The sequence below is a fragment of the Phacochoerus africanus genome, chromosome 15 (assembly GCF_016906955.1).
Source record: "Phacochoerus africanus isolate WHEZ1 chromosome 15, ROS_Pafr_v1, whole genome shotgun sequence".
NCBI classification, from domain to species: Eukaryota; Metazoa; Chordata; class Mammalia; order Artiodactyla; family Suidae; genus Phacochoerus; species Phacochoerus africanus.
The window spans coordinates 91,230,429-91,254,034 of record NC_062558.1 but is presented as its reverse complement, the minus strand read 5'-3'; the positions used below and the strand labels follow the sequence as shown (position 1 = coordinate 91,254,034).

Sequence of the window (23,606 nt, the reverse complement as noted above, 5' to 3'; positions counted from 1 at the left end):
GGAGATTCCCATGCTAGGGGTCCAACTGGAGCCGTAGCCACTGGTCTACACCAGAGCCACAGCAACGCGGGATCCGAGCCGAGTCTGCAACCTACACCACAGCTCACGGCAACACCAGATCCTTAACCCATTGAGCAAGGCCAGGGATCGAACCCACAACCTCATGGTTCCTAGTCGGATTCGTTAACCACTGCGCCACAACGGGAACTCCAATCCGAGGTGGTTTAGTGTCAACTCTATTGAAGAATTTTAACCTAGATGCTAATGATGTTAGTAGCCCTTCATTTCAACAGAGATTTTCATGTGTTTTAGCCTAGTGGAGCAGAAACAAATGCCAAGAGCAACTTTAACTAGAAAGTTTTAAATGGAGACGCAAAGATAGTTTTAAATGCTGTGTTGGAGTTAGGACTTTGGTTCTATTTTCACCCTTTATTGGGAATACAGGGCAGTATTACAGTCTTGGATCATTAAATGAATACATGTGGTGATACAGTATTGACAACAAGATGACCTGAATTCTGGGAGTAAGTGGTTTTCCAAGGAGTAGGAGAGAAAAGAGGTACAAGATCTTCTTCAAAGGAGAAGAGAACCACATTACTCAGCTGCCAGAGGGTTTTGGCTTCAACTCATTCATGGCTGGAAGGAGTGCCAATCCTGGTCAGCTATCCATGATCTTCATCCCAGCAAATTGGAGTCTCCAATTTCTCAAACTAATTGTAGACAGAAGAGTGAATGACTCCAGACTGATTTATAAATTGGTCTGGATGACTACTAAAGTGTCCTCCATTCATAAACTAGCAGAATCTTCAGAGTGACTGTTGCAGTAAGGAGCCTTTCATGTGCTCCCAATTATTATATAGTGCATAGAGGCTCGTAAGTGTTAGTCCTGCTAGACCACCTCGTGCTACCCCTCGAAGACCACCTGGAAAAGAAAACAATAAAATAAGCCTTGTATTGCATACTGTACTAGCATTAAAGGGTTAAATAAAACTATCATAAAACTGAGACGTACCGTTCATGTTCATAAAGATTCTAGCCCAAAGAGAATAAAATTTATTTTCACATTTACAACCTTCCCCCCTACCTTTAATTTCATAATTTGTACCAATTATCAGCATAATTTCTTGGTTTTTCTTAATCTGATCTGATCCTAGAACACTTGGACAAGATCTTACACTTATTATTGAAGTCCCAATCAGGTCAATAATCCCTGCTAAGCAGATCAATAGTTTCCTACTAGTCATAGCCTGTTAGTCATAGCTGGCACTCATAATTGATTTAAGGCTGTAATGTAAACATGGTGACACCCTCTTTGGAAACAGCATTAATAGCCTTTGGACTCTGCACAGGTCTTCTAAATATTAACTTTGAAGATTCAAGACAAAGTGGTAATAAAATGGCTATAAACAAGTTGAGTTAGGTGCTGATGAAGCACTAAGTCATCCATCCCCTACTCCTACACTGATAATGTCAGACAATCAACTAATGAGCAATGAGGCCTCAGCATCACCATACTAGTTGAAAAACATTCAAGCATTAGACTGAACTATTTTTGTATATCAAAGAAATAATTCATGTGGAAAAAGATTAGCAATAAATATTTCATTTAAAATGCAGAAACAAAAATGTTTCAATTAGTTAAAAAAGAGTCCCTTTAGTCTAATAAGAGGAATTGGAGGTACCCAAAGTAGCTTTTAAGAAGTACTTGAAATTCTCTTAAAGTTTCACCAAAGGAGGGATCACAGATTTGAGGCAGCCTATATCATACCTAGGGAATGTTTGTTCCAGGTCATGTATTCAGAAGGCAAAGTTCCAGTGTTTATACCTTATTAGAGGCCCTTTAGCTAAGAACCAGTAAATTCTGTGAAATTCAGTGACACTGCAATTTGAACACTTCAGACCAGCCATGTCAGCAATGAATGTCCTGCCAGATGGCTTCAGAAGATAGATTAAAGGACTACTCCCTTAGGCTCTCTAGCCTGAAGACTTAAGATAGCTGACCTGCTTAGGCTTCCACTATGAAGTGCTCTAGTTATCTCTCTTAAACAGACCCAAACAGAAACTGCAGGAATCATCTATAAATAGCTGTCAAATATGTAGGAGGGGGATCAGAAACATAAAATTAATCAGAGTAAATGGGTGATATGTCCTTGAAGTCCACATCATCTCTTTATATCTTGCCACATTTAGGACTAGGTATGAGAGTTGAATTTGCAGCTGTACTCATTGTGGTTGAAAAATTATAAAAGTAATGCATACTCAACCTGCTAACTTAAAACAATCTGCTTGGAGTTCCTGTCGTAGCACAGTGGTTAAAGAATCCGACTAGGAACCATGAGGTTGCGGGTTCGGTCCCTGCCCTTGCTCAGTGGGTTAACGATCCGGCGTTGCCATGAGCTGTGGTGTAGGTCACAGACACGGCTCGGATCTCACGTTGCTGTGGCTCTGGCGTAGGCCGGTGGCTACAGCTCCGATTAGACCCCTAGCCTGGGAACCTCCATATGCCACGGGAGTGGCCCAAGAAATGGCAAAAAGACAAAAAGACAAAAAAAAAATCTGCTTGGCTTAATAAAGATCTACCTTGTTTCTTTGAATAGTAAGTCACTAAAAAGTTGTAGGGGCTGAAAGTGAACTATAATTAGACCAAATTCCTAAAAATGGAAAAACATGAAGCCCAGAAGAGTAAATGCTAACTAAGGTATCCTCAACAGCATCACCATGGCCCAGACATACACCCTGAGTGTTAAGGAGGTTTCTTTAAGCAGGTTACAAAAATAAATAACATTTTCCAGTGTGAAATCAACACAAAAAGCAAAAGTGACCTCACTGCTACTAGTTAGAAAAATGACAGAGGGCAGGTAATTGAAAGCAAAATAATTTTGCAGACACTGTTTCCTAAGACCAAACATTCAACTTGAGACTAACTCCCCTGGACCTTTAGTTGATTACAGATCCACAGGACTCTGAATTCTGCCCACTGGTTTGGAATTAGCTGCAAATTGTTCCTTTCGTTGGCCCTTTGCTTTGACTGTCCCAAGAACATGTTCCTACTTTGCTCTTTCAGAAGGATTTTCACATTACTTCCCATCTAGCAAGTAAAAAACCTCCCTGGGCATAGGCACTAGAGGTAGCAATGAAATTGGGAGCTATAAGGATTTAAGTAAGATCTTTAGGACATCACTGGCATATGTATCTCCTAGAAAGCTTTCTACTTTCTGACCAAAATAAAACAAACTCAGTTCAGATCAATTAAGTTACTTCTTTGAAGGCTAGAAAAAAGTTGTTTCCAGTAAGAAGACACCAAACATATGCAGTGTTTGATTTTCTAATAAGCACAGTAATCATGACTTAAGGTTAGCCTTTTATTTGGTTTTAGTTTTAATTCTTTTCATTATTTTCAGGGTTTTCCAACTAGCTGATGTGTTGAAAGTTTGAGGGCCTTGGCTTCAGGCCTTCTGTAATAAAACAACTTTTGACCAACTAAGTACAGGAAGTTAATTAACAAATATACTTACTCTGAACACAAGAGTACCCAAATAAGGCCAATGGTTAAACTTTATAAAGCAAAACAAACATGAGACTTGTGTATCACAGTCTTCTCTACCGTCTTTTGGATTCTTACTCAATTCTTCCAGAAAGAGCAAATATCACCTCTTCTAAACAGGAAAACGAGGCCCACAATATTCAAGGGCCTTGTTTGCAGGTTATAGAACTGGTTAGTGGGGGTGCTAACACACTAAACTGACAATTACTTGAGAACAGGCATCAGTACATTTCTTCTGAAATGGCCAGAAAGTAATATTTTAGGCTTTGAAGGTGCAAAAGCTATGTAGGTACTTATATAACCATTTAATAGATGTTAACTATTTAAAAATCTAAAACATTCTTGGTCCACAGACAGTGGACAGAGAGGCATCTGCCCATTGCTTTAGAGGAACAACCTTACCTACACACTGAGATGGCTACAAATTCCATTCAAGAAATTTCTGCACTATTAATTTTTTTCGTTAACCCATTAAATAATAATTCCCTTCTCCCCTCCCAATCTAATGCCTAACTTTTATTATGTTCATACATCTTTGCCCACTTTAATTTTTATCAAAGTAGTCCATAAACATAATTTTAAAAGATAGCACTCAAAGGCTTTAGTGATACACAACAGTCTGTTGTACTCATCATCCTCATGCTAATTCCAGGCCCCAAAAGCAACCACTTTGCTTTGTACTGGCATGTTTCTAAATAACATAATTCTCTTGTTATTTCTTGATGTTGCAATCCTAAATAGTGACTTAATTTCCTACTAGGAAAAATGTGTCAGGCCTTAAGAATTTTACAAAATGTGCTTATAGCAGAAAGCTTACATAGGTTATCTCATTTACAAATCTATGAAGGGAATAGTCACACTTGCTTTATAGACAAAGAACCTGAAATTCAGACAAGCTACTCTCCTGTTTACACATCTATTTAGGGATCTACTGCTAATTAAACCCAGTATTGACTCCAAAGCCCATTGTTTTTTCCACATACCAAATTGCTTCCAGGATAAAGGAGTTTCTTGAAAAGGGTACTAACAGCTGAGTTAGGCCTTAAGGATGGACTGGATTTCAACTTGATCTGTTTGGTCAAATGACACATGTGGAAGAAAAGACTGGAAAGATGGGTTACGATTAGAACATGGAGGACTACAGTGAGAAGTTTGAATTTTGATTTAAAAGGCAGCGTGTCATCATCAAAGGCTTCTGGGTGGGAGTATTACAACCATAAAATGGGGATGGTGAGAGGAAAGTAGACATCAAAGGTGATTAGGTCACTAGAAGCATGCTTCCCACTTGTTTTTTCCTTCTTAGCTCTGTAATAGAGTGGCAACAGTATGTGTGACTCTGAATAGCACAGTAGCCAAGCTAGCTCTCCTGGGTTTCCCTCACCACTGCCCATCCAGCCCTTTGCAACCCCACTGCTTCTCTGCAAGACCAAACTCACTAAAAATATCTCAGTTGTTTTTGACACCACACTACTTTGTCCTTTTAGGACTAGTCTTATGGTGACTGTTTATCTGCAGGTGGTAAGGAGTGTCCTAGACTCCTTTGAGAACCGTATCAAAATTTTAGAGGATTTGGAACCCTTGACTTGAGACATCTCCTGGTATAAACTTTGTATTCAGAAGGGTGAAAGTTTAACTCTTTGGAAGTTACAACAAACAATTTAAGGCTTAGAAAGTAAGTGGAAACACTACAGTCCTTAGATTAAAAAAAAAAAAAGGAAAGAAAAAAAATGCTGCACCCAGGGCATGCAGAAGTTCCTGGCCCAGGGATTGAACCCTCACCATAGCAGGTGTGGTAGCCTGAGCCACCAGAGATGCTGGATCCTTATGCTAGAGTGGCAACTCTTAGTAAGAATTAATCAAAGTCCAAGTAAGCCCAATCTTCACAGTGGCCAATGAAGCTATATCATCTATATGATTTGGTCCCTTACCACTTTCATGACTCCAGATTCTAATACTTTCCCGTTACCTTTTAACTCCCATTTCAGGGCCTTTGTTCTTGTTTCTACTTACCTAAATCCTCCCTCAAGACATCCACCTCACATGTCCCTCCCTCATCTTTCCATCTTTGTTCAAATATCACCTTCTCCTGGAAGGGTGTCTTAAACACCTTGGTACAGTTTTGCATGTATGCCTTAGTGAGCTGTAGGATAAACTGCTGAAAATTAGATGACTTAAGCAAGGATTTACATATTTAAAATATTAACAACTAATGCCAAATTGCTCTTCAAAGTAAAATTGCTTACCTTTGCCAAAAATAAGTGTCACCTTCCATCACTTTTTAAAAACCAGATGATGGGAAAAAATTATCTTAAATGTTTCATTTTGCTTTTTCCTGGTTGCTGATAATCAACATCTATTGTTTAGCATTCACTTCTATTTCTTCCTGAAGGGCTTTGTCATATCCTTACACCATTTTTTACTGGGGTGTTAGTTTTAGTGATTTGTCCAAATGTCAGTTAGCTCTTTGGAAGAATGTTGATACTAGTAACAGAAATCAAGAAGTCATCAGGAGGCTGTTTGTAGCATATGAAATTTAATTTTGAAGGCCAGTATTCATTAATAAGTACTACCTTTTAACAATAAGCTAGATGATAACTGCTTGATTTGAAGAACTGGATTTGTTTATCTTCTTACTTTTATTTAGTTTGTTTTTATAAGGTGACTTTCTTATGGAAGGCACAGGATTAACAGGTTAGGAATTTTGTGCAGGGGGAAAGGGGCCTTTTGGTTTCTGAGGCCTTATTTCCTGAAGATAAGTGATCAGGCCTCTTCAATATTGCTAAACATATGTATGAATGAGAGCAAAACTACAGCTGTTTTTATTCTGGTAGAATACTGGTCATTAGATTTTCACAGGACACAGGAAACCTGTGACATTTTATACCTTCTGAAAAATATTTACATTGTTCATTAAATAAAGCTTTAAGTCTGAACTAAAACCATATGATTAGAATTACTCCATTATCCTCTTTTTGGTCTGACAATTAGCCACCTTCTCATGTATTTCTCCTCTTAGTTTTTCTTTCTACAAGAGTACCTCCCAAACCTAAACTGAGTCATACTGCTTTCATTCTAAACTCCTCGCTTTAATAAGAATTAAGAAAACTCTTCTTTTTTGTCTTTTCTAGGGCTGCACCCGCAGCATATGGAGGTTCCCAGGCTAGGGGTCCAATCGGAGCTGTAGCTGCCAGCCTACGCCAGAGCCACAGCAATGAGGGATGTGAGCCACATCTGTGACCTACACCACAGCTCACGGCAATGCCAGATCCTTAACCCACTGAGCAAGGCCAGGGATTAAACCCGCAATCTCATGGTTCCTAGTCGGATTCGTTAACCACTGAGCCACAACGGGAACTCCCCCCCAAAAATTCTTATTTTAGAAGAGTTCATTGGAGATTGGAAAAATTTTAGGTCAGCAAGAATTAACCATTCCCTAAATGTTAACTTCCTTCCTTAAATGGCTTATGCTGACTCTAAACTAAGAGTGCCTAAATTCTTTTCCAAATCCTTGAATCAACTTGAGGTTTTATATGTATACTCCTGCCATACAAAGTTCATAATTCTGTGCTCTGTCTTAAGTAGAGCCTAAACCACAAGTCAAGAAAAGACACTGATGCCTGTGTTAGAGTGATTCTGATGAGCTGAGTGAAACTGGTCAGCCAGGAACGAGGAACCAATGTTGGAATTCTGGGTCACCAGATTATTTGCCTCTTCTTTGTTACACAATTGCAAAGGAAACTGAAATCACTCATTACCTGATATAGAATTAATAGGTATTTTATTTGCTTTCTCTTTTCTGAGTCCAAAGCCTTCTCTTCCATAATTTATGCTGGGGGTGGGGTCCCAGGCTGTGTTAAAAATATTATTCCAACAAGAAGACCTTGACACAGAAAACTAGGTTCCCATTTCTTTTGATAACACCAAAGTATTCATAAAACTATGCGTAATATGTCTTAGATAATTCAGTATGTTCTTGTGTTAGGGCTGCCCTTAACACAGGAAGTGCGTAATGGCTTACCTTGAGTAAGAAAACAAGGATTGATGGGGACTGAGCTGGAGTGTCAGTACCCATCCACTGGGGCAGCAGCAACCCTGACTCAGCTCCAGCCATTTGCCACCATGCATAATGTGAGCTTAGTTATCTTCCATTTCTTCAAAAGAAGCTGAGATTTCAAGTTTTTGTGTGAAATCTGTTTTAAAAATCTTTATTTGGCCCGTAATAAAGTTTGGGCCAACTAAACTCTTGCTGGCTGAGTGCTACTCTTGCGGTGCCAACCTAAGATTTTAAATGCCTTTGTCTGACCCTAAAGCTTTTCTATGCTAAAGTAACATTTTCATGGATATAAAAGGTATTTACTCTCTTATCTAACCAGGAGCTCTGTTATGTGTATAAATATACACACATGTTGCAAAAAACATTGTGAACTCCTAGGGATAAAATTCCAAATGTGATTCACTTTCAGTATAAAAAAAGCCTCTTATTCTCAGACATATCAGGAAATTTTGGATTTTATAATCCTGTTGAGACTTCTCTCTTATTTCTACGCAAGAAGAAATATTACCTGATATGTGTGATAGAGGAATTATATAACAACAAAATTACTCAATCAAATGTCTAAAGTATATTAAAGCAATTGAAGAAATAGAATTACTTTTCAGAAGCTCGAGTATAGAACACATATAGGATAGGCAATTTAGAAGAGAAATATGAAAAATTTAGGACTGTCACTAGTTGTATAACTTTTTGAAAAACATCATTTTAATACTGTGCTCATCTATAAATATGGGGTGTGATGCTGATCATAGCTTTAAATGAAACAAGTTATATTAAGTACCTACTGCTGAGACTATAATCATACCTCAATGAATGTTAATTTCTTTTCCATCTTACAGAAGAATTTGATATTTGATCTTCACCCAGGTAATTCTGATTCAACTCTTAGGGTTTTGATTTTTTTTCTTCAAAATTAAACAGTATTTAGACTGCCGACGTTCATAATGGCATTATGCATAGTAGCTAGAGGTGGAAACAACCCAAGTGTCCAATGACAGATGAATGGATAAACAAAATGTGATACGTACAATGGGGTATTTTTCAGTCTTAAAAAGGAAAGAAATTCTGACACAATCTACAACATGGATAAACCTTGAGGGCAATATGCTAAATGAAATAAGCCAGTCACAAAAAAAAAAAAATATATGACATGATTCCACTTACATGAGATACCTAAAGTAGTTAAAATTCAGAGACAGAAAGCTGAATGGTGGTTGCCAGGGACTACAGAAGGGGGAAATGCAGATTTGTTGTTTAATGGGTTCAGAGTTTCAGTTTTGCAAGATAAAGATGCTGGAGATTAGTTGTACAACAATGTAAATATACTTAACATTACTTGTATTTCACAAAAAATTAAAAAGCAAAAAAACAAAACTTCAAACCATAAGATGTCAAAGAACACTATACACTATACTATTTAAAAAAGGATAAAATTTCCTTTTAGGAGTTCCTGTTGAGGCTCAGTGATTAACGAATCCAACTAGGGTTTGATCCCTGGACTTGCACAGTGGGTTGAGGATCCAGCGTTGCTGTGGCTGTGGTGTAGGCCCACAGCTACAGCTCCAATTCAACCCCAAGCCTGGGAACTTCCATATGCCTCGGGTGTGGCCCTACAAAAGAGGAAAAAAAAATTTTTCTTTTAAAACTGGATAAAAAGCATACTTCAACTTTCTTAAAAGACAGCCCCACCATTCAATAGTACCTACCTGTACATTTATATAACATGCCTGTCATGGTTCCAGCTGCTACTGTGTTAAGGTCATCTTCTGCACCTCTTGTTTTCTCAATGATGACACCAAATGCACTATAGAGCAAAGCTACAAGGGAAATGGAACTGATCAGTAATTAAAAAGTGAACTGAAAGTCAGTGTGGCAATTATATTTAGATAAATGTTTGTATGAATACCACTCTATAAGATAGATAAACTCTGATCACTGTGACACTGTAATAACAAAAACGTAGCAACAAATAAGGTGACCTTCAAGAAGGGACTGATCCAGAAAGAGAAATTCCGCATTGGGAATGGTATATACTCACAAGACCAAAAACAAGAAGAGCTCTATTCACTAGTATGAAAGGCAGGTATGTGTATTTAGATTCTGGATATGCAAAAGAAGTGGAAAGATTTAGAAGAAACTTATATTAGTGATTTATGGAAAGTACCTCTGGGGAGTCCCAGGGAAAATGTCTTTAATTTTCACTTCCACTTTATTCATGACACTTTGGATTTAGAAACAAATCCAAAGCACATGCATTTCTATTGTAAGAAAAACATAACTTCAAGAAAAGTGAGATGTGATTATTGCGCATGTAAAAACCCTAACACTAGTACTATTTAGATTTAACAAGCTCTTCCCAAACCACTATTCTCCTACACCTGTAAAGATTCCTACCAGCCATGAATGCATTAACCCTTTCCTTACCCTTTCTCAAATTACACCAAACCCAGCCTTACAACTCCTCTGTTGTGGTGTTTTTAATACTTCTATAAAGGCTCTTCTTCCCACTTCAACTTATTTAATTGAAACTAGAGCAGAACACTGATTAGTCACAGAACAAGGGAAACATCCCAGTCTGCCCAGAATTGAGGGTTTTCTGGAACAGGGACTTGAAGTGGTAAAACTGAGAAAGTCCTGGGCAGCCCATGATGACTAATTCTGCCAGATACATAAACAAATCACACAGGTACAAAGGAGTGTTACTGTGTGCGATGAGGGTGCACTATGGGCATGGGATATGGAAGCAGCCATTTACTAGAATCCCAAACGTGGATCCTATTTTGTAGTTATGAAAACTTATTGCTTCCAAAGCCCATGACAAGGCTAGGACCTTAGTTTGCACAGAGGCTTTTCCTACCTTTTTAAAGAGATGCTCACATCTCCCCTTACCTAATCTGCCACACTTAAAAGATTTTCAGACTTTCGGATAAAGAAAACTTTGGATTATGGCATAAGTGACATAAGTAGGCTTTTTATAAGTCATGAGTAATCAAGAGTCAGTCATTATAAACAATGTAGTACAAAAGCTTTTGGTCCTAAGTCCTACTAAATTATCCCTTGCTTAGAACTGCAAATGTTTTTGATATCTACAAAGGCCCTAATTGCCACTCTGGCAATTAAGTCTGGGAAATCTAATTAGGTAAAAAGAATGATGAATGGGCTATTAGGAAAACATATCAAGAGGATGGATTAATCTATCTTATCTTACCACAGGACCTTGAACTCTTCCTAACACACAAAACACTGGCCTCAGACCTAAATTATCTGCATTTCATTTAGTTAAATCATGATTTTATTTGGTGTTTTGCTTGGATAGAAGAGTATGTGGTGTTAAAGCATCAGAAATGGAATTCTCAAAGGCACTGGCATCCAGGATTATTTTGTTATATAGAGTTTATGCGTATTTTCCTAAGCAGTAATACCCATTCACCCTACAGTGTTGATTTAAACCTAATTTTTAACAACCCATGACCAGAATTTTGGTTGATCAAACTGTTCATGATACATGTATTTTCTTTGCATTAATGATTTATAATCAAGTAAAATATCTACTTACCCAGAGAACCTAGAGTATTAGCCCAAAGTGCCCCTTGTCTAGTCACCATATTCAAAATCCTACCAGGGCAGAAAAAGAAACAATCTGTATTTAGAATCATTATCTCTCTAGTATTAGAAAAGCCATAATTATAGCAACTTAAAATGTATAAATGCGATACTCAGTTTTCTTTTCTTTTTTCTGCTTTCTAGGGCTGTACCCAAGGTATGTGGAAGTTCCCAGGCATGGTTCAAATTGGAGCTACAGGTGTTGGCCTATGCCACAGCCACAGCAATGCAGGATCCGCACATCTGCAACCTACACCACAGCTCAAGGCCACGCTGGATACTTAATCTGCTGAGCAAGGCCCGGGTTCGAACCCAGATCCTCATGGATCCTAGTCGGGTTCATTAACTGCTGAGCCACGAAGGGAACTCCCCTGCAATACTCAAAGTTTTCTTAATTTTAAAACTTAGCACCTCCTTAGAATTCAGTAAGGATAGCTTCTACTTTATATAAATATAAATGAAGGTTAGATTATAAACTCCAATATTTTTGGTCAACAAGCAAAGAAAATTCTAAGTCTTATATATACAAAAGATATGAATGACAGCCTGGAATATATTTTAGTTTACAGAAACTTTTTTTTTTTTTTCAAGGACATTAGACAAACTAGCTTACAATTAAGTTTCTTGGGAGGAGCAAATACTTAGAATACTAAGTAGAATCAAAGTGTGGAATATTATAGACTATAAAATAAAATAAAAGACAAATACTCAAGGAGGAGGAGAGAGCCATTTAACTAGAATGAGTGAAGAGAGTACACTCACTCTGTCTGCTCCCAGACTAGAACTAAGCAGCCAAATTGAATGCTTAGCACACTCTCAGGGAAGCATAGCTCTGCCCTCACCAGTGCCAGACATCACCAGAACAGTGATACAGGTAACTGGAGGAAGAAGACAGAACATTCCTCTCCCAGCAGTGTAACACCGTCATAGGAATGGTTCTGTCCTGACAGCTGACTACTGCTGGAAATTACACAACTACAATAACAGACAAGTGACACAGGTAATTGGAGAAAGAAGACAGAACATTTCTCTCCCACAGTGTAAAACTATCATAGGAATGGTTCTGCCCTGATAGCTGACTACTGCTGGAAATTATAGAATTATAATAGCAGACAGCAAAATAACTCATTTAAGTTTAATTAAAGCCCTCATTTAAATTAATGCTCAATAGTAACAAAAATTGGTCTTACTTCTAAACAATCATTTTTTAAAAGATGTAATGATTAGGAATTTCTGTCATGGTGTAGTGGAAATGAATCTGACTAGGAACCATGAGGTTGCAGGTTCGATCCTTGGCCTTGCTCAGTGGGTTAAGGTTCTGGCATTGCCATGAGCTGGGGTGTAGGTCACAGATGCAGCTCGGATCTGGCGTTGGCTGGCAGCTATAGCTCTGATTAGACCCATATCTTGAGAACCTCCATATGCCGAGGGTGTAGCCCTAAAAAGCAAAAAAAAGATGTAATGATTATAAATATGTTACATATTAATTAATCTAATTGTTATATATTAACTAATACACTAAGTTCAGCTCACTGTTCTTTCATTTGCAGCAAGCTTTAAAACTATTCATTTTCAATATTCTATTCCTGGTGGCATTGCAAATTGGCAGAATTCTTTGGAATGTGATTGGGCTGAACATACTTCCATTCACTGGGCCCTTACCTACTCCCCATTTTAGTCATCTCTCAATAACTCTTAAAGGCAAAAAGCAGAAAAACTTACCTAAGATCCCAAAGCAGTAAGTAATGAAACTAAGTTTTGAAACTATATAGATCGGTCTGGCCCAAAACCCTGTTGTCTTTTTTTTAGAATGTTGTCTCCTTATTTGAAAGATTACACTAAAAATGGTAAAGACTTTAAAAATATGACTTCCAAATGCAAACCAGGAGCTCCTGTTGTGGTGCAGTGGTTAATGAATCCCACTAGGAACCATGAGGTTGCGGGTTCGGTCCCTGCCCTTGCTCAGTGGGTTAACGATCCGGCGTTGCCATAAGCTGTGGTGTAGGTTGCAGACACGGCTCGCATCCTGAGTTGCTGTGGCTCTGGCGTAGGCTGGCAGTTACAGCTCCGATTAGACCCCTAGCCTGGGAACCTCCATATGCCCCGGGAATGGCCCTAGAAAAGGCAAAAAGACAAAAAAAAATAATAGTAATAACTAGGATGGTTTTAAGAAACAAAGGTTATATTTTCTAAGAGACTTTCCACTTTCAAACTGGTATTTAATAATATGACTCTCAGAATATGTTTCAGAATAATATGGAAGGGAAGGAGACAAGACACAACTGATCCTGGTTGATGGTTGTTGAGCCTGGGTTATAGTTCAGAGGTGTTCACTATACTATTCTACTTTTGCATATTTTCAAATGACACCAAAAAAAGGGGGATTAAAGAACAAACACTAAGAATATAAATAAAAAAGCAAACATTAAGAACAGGAGTTCCCATCGTGGCACAGCGCAAACGAATCCAACTTGGAACCATGAGGTTGCGGGTTCGATCCCTGGCCTCACTCAGTGGGTCAAGGATCTGGCATTGCTGTGAGTGTGGTGTAGGTCACAGATGTGGCTTGGATCTGGTGTTGCTGTTGACTCTGGTGTAGGCCAGCAGCTGTGGCTCCGATTGGACACCAGCCTGGGAACCTCCACATGCTGTGAGTGCGGCTCTAAAAAGCAAAAAAAAAAAAAAGAATATAAATATGAAAACAAAGATCTGGGCTTGTAAAGCAAGGGTGATGATTCACACAGCCACAGGAATACGAAAAACTCAGAGGCCTTTAGGTTTCCCAAGGCCTAATTCTAGCGCACCTGCTGCCATCTGCTGGCTAAGCAACAACATGTAAGTAAAATGAAGTTTAAAGTGTCCTAAATATAAGAACACATACTGTGTGATTCCTCTCATAAAGTATAAAAACATGCAAAACTAAAAACACATTATTTAGGGGATAGCAACAGGAATTAGTTATAGTTATTTCTTGAGCTGGCTGAAGATATGTAACTATAAACACCTTCTGACCTTCTTAATTGAAATTTTTCTTCTCTGCAATGTTCAATTTCTAAAGAGAAGACTGTTTTATTGCTTTTGGAACTACCTCTAAGTTCTGGGAAATTCATTTAAATTTTCTGCACCTTTGCATTTCAAAAATGGAAAGTGAAGACAATGAGAAGCTCCAGTCAAATGACAGCAGATTTAGCAAATACTCTAATGTACTTATTTCTTCCCTTACCATGGCTTATGGTTTTGCACAACCCAGAAAAATCCAAATAATGTACTAATAATTCAACAATTTGAAAAGCATGTAATTCGGGCCAGCAAAATGGAACAGATATTGCTGAGAAGTTGGGCTGGTGCAGTACAGCTGACTGAGGGACACTGACTCAAAAATCACTTTAATTTTAAAAAATATTTTGGTTTTTTTTAGGGCCTCATGTACTGCATATGGAAGTTCCCAGTCTAGGGGTTAAATCAGAGCCATAGCTGCTGGCCTACACCACAGCCACAGAAACACCAGCCAGATCCGATCTGTGTCTGTGACCTACACCACAGCTCGTGGCAATGCCAGATCCTTAACCCACTGAGTGAGGCCAGGGATTGAACCCTCGTCCTCAAGGATACTAGCTGGGTTTGTTATGGCTGAGCCAGGATGGGAACTCCAAAAATCACTCCTTTTAAAAGCTTAGACTCAGTTACCTGATTCCTAAATTCCTTTTATTCTGAATAAGAGAAACACACACACACACAACAACAAAGTATGTACACACACAGCAATACTCTAAACATTTGTAATCTCAAGGTTGTGTTCATCAAACCAACAAAGTAGAGATTAATATTTAAACATCACTACATCAGACGATTACATGAGACTTACTGTACGTTTCTTGGTTTGGACCAGGCCATGTTCTGGGTTTCCTTCAATCCTAGCCGTAGGCCATTTACAGCCCCAAATGCAGCCCCTGGCAAATCATAACAATTCATAGAAATAGTCAGCTTTATATTAAAGAACAACTACTAAATTTTTTTCATTTTTATTTAACAATAAGAAAAATGTAAAAAAAAATTTAAAAAAAAATCCTGAAACCAGTATTCTAATTGCCTTTTTAGGCACCTTTGATTATCTGGATTGAAGACACTTAAACATATATAAATACCAACCTGTCATACAACATCCTCCAATGGTAAAGAAGGCCAGTTCAAATCTGCCCCGGGTTTTATTAGCTCCAGTTGGCAAAATAAACTCATCTGTGTCCTAAAGAGATAATAATGAAAACTGAGTTGAGCTCCCCTCAAGACATAGTACTTGCAAAGCATTTACTTTTTCAAAGCAGTTTTTCATAGAAGATAAAACCGTAAATTAACTAAAACTCAACTATACTTAGTCAAACAAAAATAAAAACTCTGCAACCAAAGCAACATGTAAATCATAGTTAAATACATTACACAACATATATACTTATGGCTCATTAGTTCTTAGGAGAGATTCTCATACAGAACTTTGCACTTCAATGTAAGTTTGAAAGATTGTAGGTAATCTGCCTTAATGATAAATTTGAAGAAACAGTGCAAGAGAGTTTAGGAAGGACCTTCCTAGAGAAAGGTAAACTGAAAGCTATGCAGAGGACCATTCTGGAAGGAGAAAATAACTTTCATCTGTAGCTCCTATTTATGATGCACTATTTCACTATACATTAGACCAAATGATCATTAAAAAATGGGCAGAAATTACAAAAGCCCAACAGTTTGGAGCACTTTTGTAAGGGCAAAATCACCTCCTTCATAATTCGTAACTGTTTTGAGGGCATATATTCCTTTGATAGTCTTAGAAAGGTTTAGCCCCTCCTTCCAATAAATGTATACACAAAATTTGATATGAACCTCTTGAAGGTCACTAAAGAAATCCTAGGTTGAGAAGAGCACAATAGGAATGATTTTGTAATATAATACACTTTCATGAAAAACAAATAATTTTTGCCAAGCTTTCCATACAAAAATGGTTAAAATAAATCCCTGAAGGATAACACACACCCTTAGCAAAAAACACTAACGATTAAACATCTCTTTGGTAAATACTGACCATCAGTAAATGCATTCTTAATAGGCATCTATTCTAATCACAAAGAAATGGCCTTTTGGGCAATAATAAGCAAAATCTGAATCAATCCCATGTCACAGTATATTTACTATACATAGATTTGTAAATTTGGGGTGCCTCCTGACTTTTCAATTAATGACTTAGTTTTAAATTGTGCCTCTTGTTTGAGGTTTTTAGGAATGCTATATTTAATATGATGTGGTAAATAATTATCCTTCCATCCAGAAATGGATCACTAATTACAAATAGGCAATTAAAAAAAAGATGGTCATGATCAAATTAGTCTACATGAGAGTATGTCATCACCTACTCATTCTTCAGCTGGGGGGATCAACCATAGTAAAAGCAAATGTACATCAATTCACACACACAATCACTGGAAAACAAAGTGACAGATTTCTTGTTATTAGGGCTTAACATTTTTTAAACAATAAAAATATGCTTTCATTACGACAAAACTTCACAAAGATTTGAGAAGGGACCCTGGCTAAATGGCATTAATTTGGGGGTGGGATAGAAAATAACTCATAAGAGTTCCCACTGTGGCACAGTGGAAATGAATCCGACTAGTATGCATGAGGTTGTGGGTTTGGTCCCTGGCCTTACTCAGTGGGTTGAGGATCCAGTGTTGCCATGAGCTGTGGTGTAGGTCGCAGACATGGCTTAGATCCTGTGTTGTTGTGGCTGTGGCATAGGCTGGCAGCTGTAGGTCTGATTTGACCCTTAGCCTGGGAATTTCCATATGCCAAGCGTGCGGCCCTAAAAAGGAGAAAAAAAAAACAAAACAAAAAACACGAAACCCACAGAATTAAGGATCCTGGTTTCTTTAAACTATTATTAACAGCTACAGTGTTAGAGAAAAAAATTCCACAAGCCAAATTTAAAAATGCAAGAAATAAGCACCTAACAGTTGATGTCAAAGTATCTCAATACGATTCATGTTGGGAAGATATATCGAAAAGTTCATGTTAATCTTTTTCTGCTGACACTGTAGGACACTAGTGTCAGTAAAATACTATTAGTACCACTGCTGGCTAACACAGAAAAGGAATGAACCCAAGAAAGGGCATCATCGAACCTAAGGAAAGTCAGAAGGCTTTTATATTTTAACTGGATGACACTATGGATGTTGGAAATATTTAGCTTCTCTTTTTTTGTATACTAGGTGTTCATGTAGGCTAACAAGAGGAAGATTACATACTTCATATAATTTTAAACGTTTCAGTGAGGAGGCAAAAGTAGTGGCAATACAAAAACAACAGCAAGAGAAATCACGAACAATGCCTCAGATAGCAGTTGTTGCCAAAAATCACTACATGATGTATAAAAAGGTACTATTTAAAATGTCTCCATCCTTCAAAAGTATGGAAAAATGGTTCACAAAATGCATTTTTTATTCAGGTATATATAGGCTTCCTATAGTTATTCGCAATAAAATAGATGACACATATCTCCTAACAATGAGATAGAGAAAACTTTTTTTTTTTTAATGGCTGTACCTGCGGCATATGGAAGAAGTTCCAGAACTAGGGGTCAAATCAAAGCAGCAACTGCAGGCCTACAACACAGCCACATCAGATCTGAGCAGCATTTGCAAACTATACCACACCCTGCAGCAATGCCAGATTCTTAACCCATGGAGTAAGGCCAGGGATCAAACCTGCAACCTCACGGAGACCACACTGGGTCCTTAACCTGCTGAGCAGCAACAGAAACGCCCAAGAAAAATTTTCAACTCTGAATTCTCTTTAGCATTCAAGAGGAAGTAGCTGCTGTGTTTGTGATTAAGCAAGAAATTACAATTTTTAAAATTATAAAACTTTCTTTTTTATGTCTAAACTCATTAAGTCCCACCTGGCAATGCAGGTCACAAAGTTAACATATATACATATTGATATATTTTACATTATATACATGTATATATTCTTTAAGGGCCACATCTGTGGCATATGGAAGTTCCCAGGCTAGGGGTTGAATTAGGGCTGCAGCTGCTGGCTTACGCTACAGCCACAGCAACTCAGGATCCGAGCCACATCTGCAACTTACACCACAGCTCATGGCAACCCTGGATCCTTAACCCACTAAGCAAGGCTGCGGATTGAACCTGTGTCCTCATGGATACTAGTCAGGTTCATTACCCCTGAGCCACAAGGAAAACTCCGAGTTACTATATTTTAAAATGGAGCTATAGTACAACCTTAAATTTGTATTCAACATTTAAGCAAGTGATTAGTTTTGAAATTTTGAGCAATCAATGAACATAGTGTTAGATAACATTTTGCAAATTTTCTACAAAAATAACCAAGTTTTAAACTGGCAAGGTCCTAATCGCTACCTTGTTTCTATTTAAATATCTGCTTGAACAAGAAATGCAATAATTGTCAGATTAATGTTAGTGATTAAACTTTGAAAGAAAATGTTCCAACCATTACTCTTTGAAAAAACAAAAGCTGACTTACCAATACATAATTTATAATTCACCTATTTAAAGTGTACAAGTCAATGATTTTCAGTATATTCAGAATTGTACAACGAAGACCACAATCAATTTTAGAGCATTCCATTACCCCCAGAAGAATCCCATACTCATTAGCAGCCATTCCCCATTCATCCCCAACCCTGGGCTAATCCACTTGTCTCTTTATAGTTGATGATTCTGGAGATTTCATACACAATGTGTGGTCTCTTATGACTAGCTTTTTGCACGCAGCAAGTTTTCAAGGTTCACCCATGCTGGGCCATGTATTATTTTTTCATTCTTTTTTATTGCTAAATAATATTTCATTGTATATGGATAAGTCACATTATGTTTTCTATTTATCCGATGAAGAACATGAGTTGTGTCTACTTTTTGGCTATTATGAATAATGGTGATGAGGGCATTCATGTATAATTTGTTGTGTGGACACGTTTTCAAATTTCTTGGATATATATCTATGCATGGAATTACAGCGGGTCATATGCTAACTATATTTTTAATATCTTGAGGAACTGTCAGACTATTTCCAAAGCAGCTGTATCATTTTACATTCTACCAGCAGTGTATGATGTAGGTCCAATTTCTCTAAATCCTCACCAACATTTGTTATGTCTGTTTCTGAGTATAGCTCTCCTAGTAGGTGTGAAGTCGTATCTCACTGTGGTTTTGTGATGCGCATTTCTCTAATTTGTGATACTGAAATCTTTCATGGATTATTGGACATCTGTGCATCTTCTTGGAGAGTTGTCTATTCACATCCTTTACCCACAGATCAAACCCACATCCTCATGAATACTAGTCGGATTCTAAACCTGCTGAGCCAGAAGCAGACTCCTTTTGCCCATTTTTAATATGGCCTGTTTAAGTGCACATAAGACATTTCCCGGGACAGACCATATGTATAAGCCACAAATTAAGTCTCAATAGATTTAACAGAAGACAGACTTAAAAACTCACAAATTCCTGGAAATTAAAAACACTTCCTTAAACAATCAATGGATCAAGGAAGAAATCACAAGGGAAATTAAAAAAATACTTTAGAAGAATTCCTGATGTGGCCCAGTGGGTTTAAGGAGCTGCAGCAGCTGTGGTGTAGGCTGCAGCTGCTGCTCAGATTCTATCCCTGGAAAAGAACATCAACCCAGTAAAAAGGCAACCCACAAAATGGGGGAAAATGCTTGCAAATCACATATCTGATAAGGCATAAATAATTCAAATATATAGAGAACTCCTAAAATTCAACAACAAAAATCAAATGAACTGATTCAAAATCAGACAAAGGACTTGAATAGACGCTTCTCCAAAGATTATACAAATGGCCAATAAGCACATGAAAAGATGTTCAACATCAATAACCATTGGGGAAATGCAAATCAAAACCACAAGTCACCACCTCACACCCATTAGAATAGCTATTATCTAAAAACCCAGATAATAACAAATGGGAGAAACTAAAACCCATGTGCATTGTTGGCGGGAAAGTAAAATGGTACAGCTGTTGGCAGAAAACAATACTATGGCAGTTCCTCAGCAAATCAAAAATACAATTACCATATGATCCAGCAATTCCACTTTTGGATATATAATAGAAAGAATTAAAAGAAGGGTCTGAAAGAGATATTTGTACATCAGTGTTCATAACAGCACTATTCACAGTAGTTAAAACATGGAAGCAATCCAAGTGTCCATGGACAGATAAATGGATAAGCAAAATGGAATATTATTCAATGGAATACTATTCAGCCTTAAAAAGGAAGGAGATTCTGATACATACAATACAGAGGACATTATGCTGAGTGAACTAAACTAGGCACATAAAAATAAATACTGTATGATTCCTCGTATTTGAGGTATTGAGTATTTAAATATCAGACACAGAAAGCAGAAGAGTGGGTGCCAGGAGGTGGGGGGGACGGAAAAAGGAATTACTGTTTAATAGGTATAGCGTTTCAGTTTTATAAGATGAAAAGCATGGCGGTGGTAGGTGATAATGGTTGTACATTATTAGGAATTCATTAAATACCACCATACAGTTAAAGGTGGCAAATTTTGTTAGTGTATCTTATCACAATTTTAAAAAATGGAAAAAAAAGACAAACCCCCCAAATCCTTTAATCAAGTAGTGTCAGGAAGAGAGGCAAACCAAATCTCCTGAGTTTATAACGAAAAAAAGGTGAATGGAGACCAGAGACTTGGTGTCTCCAGAGGCACCAAGTACAGAAGTAAACATTAAGTACTTGGGGTTATTTTTTTAAATGCATAGTTAAAGGACCAATCTAGGAAAATCATAAAAGGACTAGTCTAAATCTTACCTGCACAAGATATCGTGGATCCACATTTAAATAAGGAGACAGAGGATTCATACCAGTTACTAGAGAGAAAACAAAGCATTACATGGCAATAAAAATTTTAAAATTTATTTCATTTAGTGTTAATTCTGCTCTCGATTATTCACATGTTTTGCAGTTTTGAGTTATAAGTCCAATGAATGTGAATTTTTCTCCCACTTTTCTAGTCTTATCCTCCCTGTCTGGTAGTTTATGGGCTGCCTCTCTTGGGGCCCTTAATTTTGCACTTGTGTCTCAGGTTCTCATATTGGCAGTAACATGGATCAAATAATCAAAGTATCGGGAAGCAAAGGCCAGGTCAATTATAAAACTATTTCTTTCTACTTTACTGCAAAAATGTTCAACAACTATACAGGGTGTAAAATAAGATTGACAAGAAACCAATTTCATAAGAAAAACATCATTTGCCTCATACGCTCTGTATAAATATTTAAAGGCAGTTCCTTCAGATCTTAGTGTTGACAGTTGCTGACAGGACTGATTTACAGGATACAGAATTCGTAGGTCTTTACCACAGGGATGGGGGTCATGGCAAAAGAAAATGGGACCTCTGAGAGGCCCAGACTTGAATTCCACTAACTTTGAAGATAGACAAATCAGGGAAAATCAACTTTCTCACATTTAAAATTTAAACTTTGGATCCTCCTGCATCTCAGCTGATTGTTCACAAATCTACCCATTACCCAGGACTCTACTCATTATCCAGAATCGACTGCAAGTCTTATTAGTTGTATATACAATACCTATCCCGAACTGTGTTCCTTACCATCTTTATTGCTACCATCCTGATCTAAGCACTAAGGTTCACATCCTAACCATCTCCTACCTAACTAGACTCCTTAAAAGGCTTAATAAACAGCACATTGGCTGCCATTCCTTGCCCTTCTAAATCTCATTATCTTCTACCACACCACCTTCTACACCATTGTGTAGACACAATGGCTTAATGGTTTGTTTCCTTCAACACTTACCCTTCCCCACATTTGTACCGTATTCAGGTCACAGCTCAAAAGCCAACACCCCTGAGTTGCTTTCCCTGATCTGTTCTTAAAAGGCTTCCAGCTCCTACCATCTCAAGATCCTGCTTTATTGCTTCAGACACTTAGAGATAAGTGTGTCACTGAAACATTTTTGTTACCTGGCTCACTTCAATAGGATGTAAGTTCCACAAAAACAGCAATCATCTTTTTAAATTTAACTGTCTTAGTCCTGCACCCAAAAAAATCCATCTACAGTACTCAATAAATGGTATTGACTCCATCTTTTAATTTACCTTCAAATTTCAATTAATGTAACAATGGTTTTTCACATTAAAGCAGAGCCCTTTGTGCTCCAAATGCGGAGCTCCTGTGACTTATTATACACAAACTCCCTATAGTTCTGTTCTATAAGTTATCATATACAAACTACGCCCTAAATTCAGTTTTGATACAGGTCACACTAGGAACTTCTAAGCGTGTTTAAAAAAAAAAAAAAAAAAAAAGCTTTTTTGGTTTCTGAGCATAAAAGACCTAAAGTAGTACAAAAATTCTCAAAAGAGAAAATAGTTTTATAAAGCGCTTATCCTCCACCAACTTCCTGTTTTTAGGTCCAAGTTCTAGTCATCCAGTTGAATACCCAGTTAGATAATTTCAAAGATCTGGAATACATATTCTTTGTACTGAGGAGCGCACAGGCAGGGCATTCGTGCTTTCAGCACCCTCGATTGTACGTATTTCCTTTCCTAAAATTCATATTGGCTTCTTTCTTGTCTATAAATTACCTTTAAAATTCAGCTCTCTTCCGTGTTCCCCTAGTTGTCTCGAATCATGTTTCTTTTTCCCCTGTATGCATTGAGTGGCCCTGACGGCTACTTTGTGGTTTTAGAATATGCGACTTTGAGCTAAAAAGTTATCTATGAACTCGACATTTGAAATGCATTTACTTGCAGAGGGGGGTTTTCTTTTTCACCTAGAGCCAAGCACAAGGCCCAATATACAGGAATGTGCGAGAGGAAAGAGAAGATAGGAAGCTTGAATATAAAAGGAAGAAAACATGCAGCATCTCCTGGTTGACATGATCCAGGACAACCACAGAAACCTTCTCCAGATCTACGGCTCCAAAAATTCGTTCGATGTCGAAAGAGCGGCCCCGGAGATACACCAACCCCACGATTGCTACTGAAGCTTGTGACCGCTAGCAAAAAAAAGGACAGGGCACGCCGCAGGTTTGGCGTGGTGGCAAGAACCAGTCAGAAATGTTCGTAAGCTAGGCCCGATACTTACGCGGGACTCCCGCCAGATCCGCGTGCGAGTAGCCAGCTCCGCCGGCTCCGAAAAAGCCGGCCAATCCCCCTGTGGTTTTGTTGCCGCTACCTCCACCGCCCTCCATGGTACTGCAGCAAACTACCGGTCTGCTTCTCCCCGCTGCCTCAGGCCGGGATCGTCCGCTCGGCCGTTGCGCCTCTGTAACAGCGGGTGAAACCCGCGTTACCACCACCTCCTTCACACGCT

The 23,606-nt window shown here is 38.0% G+C and overlaps 1 protein-coding gene and 1 non-coding gene across 2 annotated transcripts; both read right to left on the bottom strand.

Moving 5' to 3' along the window:
* Positions 1-396: 396 nt before the first annotated feature.
* Positions 397-23,583, bottom strand: LOC125117044 (mitochondrial import inner membrane translocase subunit Tim23). Its single transcript, XM_047762748.1, has 7 exons — positions 23,379-23,583; positions 21,079-21,137; positions 15,351-15,444; positions 15,067-15,151; positions 11,155-11,213; positions 9,305-9,415; positions 397-922 (listed from the first exon to the last, which is right to left on the bottom strand). The coding sequence occupies exons 1-7, from the start codon at positions 23,482-23,484 to the stop codon at positions 807-809; spliced, it is 630 nt and encodes a 209-aa protein (XP_047618704.1). The 5' UTR covers positions 23,485-23,583; the 3' UTR covers positions 397-806.
* LOC125117120 (small nucleolar RNA SNORA74) lies at positions 11,964-12,166 on the bottom strand. Its single transcript, XR_007132489.1, has one exon. It is a non-coding gene; the product is annotated as a small nucleolar RNA SNORA74 (small nucleolar RNA).
* Positions 23,584-23,606: the final 23 nt, after the last annotated feature.

Coding starts and splice junctions, on each gene's coding strand:
- LOC125117044 (XM_047762748.1), bottom strand. CDS start 23,484: ATGGAGGGCGGTGGAGGTAGCGGCAACAAAACCACAGGGGGATTGGCC. Junction 15,152..15,350: donor TGGAGGATGTTGTATGACAG/GTTGGTATTTAT, acceptor ATGATTTGCCAG/GGGCTGCATTTGGGGCTGTA. Junction 923..9,304: donor CATGTTATATAAATGTACAG/GTAGGTACTATT, acceptor TTTCTTTTCCAG/GTGGTCTTCGAGGGGTAGCA.